Source organism: Myotis lucifugus, unplaced genomic scaffold (assembly GCF_000147115.1).
Source record: "Myotis lucifugus unplaced genomic scaffold, Myoluc2.0 scaffold_60, whole genome shotgun sequence".
Classification (NCBI taxonomy): domain Eukaryota; kingdom Metazoa; phylum Chordata; class Mammalia; order Chiroptera; family Vespertilionidae; genus Myotis; species Myotis lucifugus.
Genome location: NW_005871108.1, coordinates 2,767,085 through 2,773,084, shown reverse-complemented (window position 1 = coordinate 2,773,084; position 6,000 = coordinate 2,767,085). Strand labels below are relative to the sequence as shown.

General features: G+C 50.8%; 1 protein-coding gene across 3 annotated transcripts in view; it reads right to left on the bottom strand.

Annotated features, from left to right (window-relative positions):
- Positions 1-865: 865 nt before the first annotated feature.
- Positions 866-6,000, bottom strand: part of ASXL1 (additional sex combs like 1, transcriptional regulator) — a 57,296-nt gene continuing 52,161 nt past the window's right edge. For all 3 annotated transcript variants that reach the window (XM_014456449.2, XM_023754362.1, XM_023754363.1), the window contains one exon: positions 866-5,622. In XM_014456449.2, the coding sequence (XP_014311935.2) occupies positions 2,794-5,622 (2,829 nt within the window). In that variant the 3' untranslated portion in view covers positions 866-2,793. The remainder of the gene's footprint in view (positions 5,623-6,000) is intronic.

The following is a 6,000-nucleotide window of genomic DNA, read 5'->3' as shown; positions in this document are numbered from 1 at the left end:
GTGGGCAAGCAGCAGGGCCTGTACTCTAATCCACCGCACTATTCTGCCTCGTTAATGAGAAGCAACTCTGGCCCCTAATGCATTCTAAACTCCTGCAGACTACGTGCACAGATCCTATGACATGAAGGTACACGGACACATCTTCACCACCAGGTGGCTGCCCATGGAGCCCGACCGTAACTTCTCCAACTGCACCTGCAGCACCACAAAGTTGCAGCTTGAACTGGCCCCAAGGGATCCCACCACACAGTCTATTTTCTCCAACTCATAGGAAACAAGTCAACAGATCCTTCTTTTAGTTCATCTTTACTTCCCATCATGTTGGGTTTTTTTTTTTTTTACTCTTGGCATATTTAGATACTAAGATAGATCCTACGAAGCACAAAATCACATATTTAAGTACTCCAGTAGGTCTGAGGACTGAAGTCAACCCCTGCAGGCTGGAAGCCACTCAGCCTCGGTCTGCAGGCAGCACCTCCCTCACTGCTGCCTGCTGCTGCGCAGATGCCCGTGTTTATGGCTTTTCAAGGTCAGAACTGTTCACCCTCCCACAGATCATCAGCCATTAGGAAGCTCTCGAGCAATCTCAGGCTCAGTGAAGCAGTGGAGATGAGCATCCTCACCACTTGCATTAATTTCCGCTTCCAGTGCACAGTGCCAAAGTTTGCCAAGTCACGCCGTCTAAAGAGTGAAATTGACAAGTTATGGCTCTAAGTCTCACCTCACAAAGGAGCTCCTGACACCACATGAGCTCAAGCCGAGGGGAGGGAGCTGACATTTGCTCCTTCAAAGCAGCTTCTACACTCCAGCTGAACCTTCCTTCCCACCGGGAGGGGGTGGGGAGCCACAGATGACAGAGACCGAGTGCAGGTTGTACAGGTTTATTTTTCCAAAACCACAGGAGACATACAAGAGCAGCGCTTTCTCTGGGCAGCCCCATGGACTAGACCCTAGAGTGGCCTCAAAGGTCACAACAGAAGGAAGAAGAGGATCAAACACGCTTGGGCCTCTGCTCCCTGTCTTTGGTAAACAGACTCTTAAAGTTGACAACTTGGACTTGGCCAATACTGCATTTAAATCACCACATCACTGCCAACTTCTCACTCATGCTTCAGATGACAAAAATGCCACACTGGATGAAATGGGAAGGGGAAGACCTCTCAGATGAAATGAGATCTGCTGAAGTCATACCAATTTTATACTTCACACATAAGCACTCACACAGGGAGACTGGAGTTAAACAAGGACTCAACTCTGCAACAAGTTGAGGTACAAGAAATAAGGCAGGAAGCAGGGTGAGGAAAGACAACTATGGAGACATCTATTTGTTAGAAATGTGTTGGGAGAGAGGCAGGCAGCAGGCCTGCCTGTTTCTTCCCCAACCTGCTGTCAAAAGGAGCTCTATGGCCCCAGGAGAACATGGTCCCAGGTATTGCTGACAGTGGCCCTGGAGCCAGGTCTAGAAGGCCCACCTGGGGCTGCCCAGGGCACTCACCCTCGAGTTCAGAAGCACTTAACACTGGTGGTGGTGATTTGTCACATATGGCAGTGAGCAGCCAGTGAAGGTTGGAGAAGAGATGTGAGGAGCAAGATGCATTTGCTCAGCAGCGGACAGGCAGGCTGACTGGCTCTGCAGGCTGCAGCAGGTCCCCCGGGTGCACCATGACAGGGCACCGGGCCAACCTGGCAGATCACAAGTTAATCACTCAAGTCGGGCAGCACAGCATGCAGTGGCTCTGACACAGGTGGAGAGAAGTCTATTACACCACTTTAATGCAATGATGCCCAAAACGTAAAGTAAGGGAGAGACGTTCGTGTTGTCTATATAATACATCCATTTACAGAATCGGCCAGTACTGTGTACAACATATAAATACATGATAAAACATTAGAGGTGCATAGAGCATACTTACAGAAGCCAAAAAATTCACTTTATACATCCAAGGATAGAGTTAAAAATATAAAAATAAGAAACACACACTGCTTTGAAATGTAAAATGATTTTTCACATACATAGGTGTGTGGAGATGCCCGCTCCCATGAGTCCAAAGTGACCGGGAAGGTGTCAGGCAGAGGCATTCACCTGCCAAACATCTGGACATGTGACTGACAAGGTCTACAGGTGGGATTTTCAGATAGATGACCTTATGCTCAACCCTATTGTCCAAGCAGGTCTATTCAAAGGTTCCAAAAGCTCCTGTGGGCCAGTGGGTTGTAATGAGTCAGCAAAGTCCCATATTTGCTTCAGCAACAGAACCAAAGGTTAAAAATCCATCAACTGGCATCAGAATGAACTGTGACCCTGAGGTCAGCAGGTACTTGAGCCCCCTGGTGGGCACTGCTGGGAGTTACCTTAACCCTGTGCTGGTTCTTCCCCATCACCTCCCCAGAATAGCAGGAGGAAAGGTGGCAGGGAGGGGGCGGCGGAAGACTGACATTTCTACTTAGTTCAGGTAGGTTTGTTCCCTGTGTGGAGAACAACCTTCTTTCTTCAATTTCAGGTCCCTCTGGGTGTCAGGCAGGCCCCCTACACCTCACCAGGCTCTGTCTACATGAGGGCTCAGTTGGCCAGTTGCAGCTCAACAAGTTGCCCTGTGGAAAGCCCCTCCAGCACGACAGGAAGGTTGCTAAGTGACAGAGGCCTTTAGCACTATAAATGTTAGGGAGAGGCAAGAGTGCTCCTGCCTGAAGAGACAGTCTACTGTATCAATGATATTCTGTATACAGACTTAAGATCAATCATTATCAAAATACACACACTAAATATACAACTTTTCCCATGGCCATAATTTATTATCTTACCACAAGGCACAATACACAGAGCTTGGAGGGTCCAATACAGTCGTCATGACAGAACGCACCACAGCCCTGGCACATGATCATGGCTTTCAGGCTGCACGCACACTGGAGCGAGATGCTTTCCACTGTGCTGCTGTCGGTGAACATTTGCAAGGAAAGTGATGCACTGTGGTTCGCACCAAAGTTTGCTTTGTGGCTCAGCTGCACCACACTTCCAGCAAGGCCTTTGGGAAAGGCTGGGGAGCTGGAGGAATAATTAAAGCTGGTGGAACTTAGCTGGAGTTTAGAAAGCTTCCCATAAAATGCCTGTTTAATGTTGAGTTGGGAGGGGATAGACGAAGGCTCCAGAGGTTGACTGAGCCCTTTCCCAGGCTCTCGAGGCAATTTCCAGAAGGGCAGGTCAAGGACAAAGGGCATCGCTTGCAAGTGGTCCACCAGATCCCGAGGACCGGGTCCAGCTTCATTTCTGTTCTCTGCATTTGCCTTGAGAGGCGCCCCCACAAAAGTCTTTTCACTCTTGATGCTGCCAACAGAGGCAGGTGGTGTCTTTGGAGCCCAGTCTTCCCTGGCAGTCTGTACCCCACCAGACACAGAGTTTTTACTTGGCCCCAACTTCCTACTGGGAAAACCAGGAGGGGCATCAGCGGGCAGCGGCACTGGCGCCACAGGCTTGGGGCACTGAAGGGTTGCAGCCAGGTTTCTAGAGCCAAAGAGCTTCTTCCCTTGACCTCCAGCACTGTTCTGATCACCCGGGGCCCGGCCTGTCTGATCAGGACCCAAGGAGATCACATTTGGAGATGAGAAACAAGGGGCTCTCGAGGTAGTGAGATTTCCTGGACTTTTGCCTGGGGCAGCATTTGAATTACTGCACTGGGGCAGATCTCGGCCTTTCTTCTGTTCTTCACAACTAAAGGAAGAGAACTGCTCTTTGGAATCCACTATTTTCCCAGAGGCAGCTGTCGGATTGGTCACTGGATATAGGGAATCTAAACTTGGGACCATCTTGGAAATCTTTTGGGGTGTTCCAGGAGCCTGGGTGACCTCCAGTCTGGCAAGACCAGTGTTGGCTTCACAGCTGTCGGGTAGAAGAGGTTCCTTCAAAGCTCTTAAAGGACCGGGGCTGCTCCTGCCCACCGCACAACTGTTTCCCCCAGGATCTTGCAAAGATCCCATCCCCTGCTCTTTGGCAAGTGGGAGTCGTGGGGGTTCCAGTCTGCTGCCAGAGAGGGCTGGAGGAAGGACCTTTTCTAGGGGCAAGTTGCCCTGCAGCAACTGCATCACGAGCGGGTTAGTGGCCTCCACTGAGGACCCAGGCCTGCCCAGGGACACAGGCCTCGGCTGGTACTCGGTACTGGCCAGCAGCAGGGAATCTGGGATCTTTTGGGGGACTGCACATACGCGAGACACCCAGCTCTGAGGAGCAACCATCCTGTCTGTCCTTTTAACCAGACTATGGTCACCATTCACTTTGGCAAGTGAGGCAGAGTGGTTCCAATCGTGTTTCTCCTCTTTGTCCACCACCGAGGACCTCTCCATCACTGTGGCTTCAGTAGGGTCAGCCTCACTGCTGTTCTCAGAGAGGTGGCCTTCAAAGTCAGAGGCTGTGTCTGTGGATTCGCTGTGAGGACTCAGTGCTTCAGAGTCTCCGTTGATTTTCACTTTTTCAACTTCCACCTGTTGGCAGTCATTACCTGGGCTGTCACTGCACCCGTGAGATGGCACTGTCCCAAGCGAAGGACAGCTGGGGAGATCTAAACCATCTTCGGCTGTCAAACCCCCAGGCAATGCAGGAATGAGGGGAGCAGCCTTCTCCCACTCTTCTCCAACCTGGGGCTGGACAGATGGGACGTTCTCTCTGGAGCCTGGTTCAAGCTGTCCCACATTGGAGAAGCCAGCCTCGGTTTTCAGGTCTTCTTGTATAGTAGCTCTTCCCTTCATGGGTGGGCACGAGTCACCAAGTCCTAATTGTCTGTCCTGTAGGCAGCCAGTCAATGACTCAGGGGTGGAACTGGGGGTCACATTCACAGGATCCTTCACAGTTGGATTACCATCCCTGTCCAGAGCCTGGCCAGTTCCTCCTCCTAATACAACATCCCCCACCAGAGACTGAATAGGACCATCATCAGGGAGAAGAGTGGGTCTTTGCTCTTTATTATCCCTTTCCCAGGAAGTATTATCAGACTCACCTTCAGTTCTAACATCTAGATGCAATGTAGGCTGCTCAACTAACCTCTCAGGTGCTGGGGTTTTGGAGGACAGTGGGGGCAAAGCCTGGCATGGCTGGTCCCCAGTGGGAGCCATGGGGAGTTGGGAGACATCTTCTCGCCTGCTTGCATCTGGTGCCCTCTGTAGGGAGTTCTCCTCCTCTCTGAGAGAAGCCAGGTGCTCCCTCCTGGCTCTGGGTGTAGCAGTTCCAACCTGGGTGTGCTCCCCATTTAGAGGACGAGGCGGCAGTAGTTGTGTTCGCTGTAGATCTGACGCACACTCTCCAGGGGTGCTCGGGGCTCCTCTGGGCTCAAGGTGGCCACAGGCCTCACCACCATCACCACTGCTGCTGCCTCTGCCACCTCCCTCATCGGTGGTCCTGCCGCCACCTCCACCCGGGCCACCCCCCCCTCCGATGGCAGTGGTGGCCGCCTCTCGATGACAGTGGTGGCCTCTCGCCCCTCGGATCTGCAAAGCACGGGCTTTAATGTCTGCGAGGGTCCTGGCACCAGTCCAGCCCCGGCAGGAGGACTCCGTGATGGGGACAATTCGGGGGCATATCTGGTAAGTGGGCTGACCTTTAACCACCCAGGGTGGTTTGATACGTGAAAGTTGTATCTGCAAGAGAAGAATTAGAAAACAGTTTTAATTGACTGGGTGTTCTGACCTAGGCACTGTAAAGCTAAATTAGGAGTCTAGTAGCTTAGGGGCCATGGCCTAGAGAATTAAATCATTTTCCTTAACATATTGCGGACCAGTAGTTTTATTACTAGCTTTACCCAGTGCCAGATAAGTTTCTATTGAACGAGTACAAAAAACGTTTTACATAAATGCTAAAGGCACGCTTTAAAATTAAATACCCGTTGCATTTTGAAGTTATTTATTACATTCTTACAAGCTAATATCTTTTTAAAGTATGATACTTCGTAAAACACTGTGTAATATGAAGCGAGAATTCTAGTGACCTGTCCACAATGTGTTAAAAATGAAATTGTC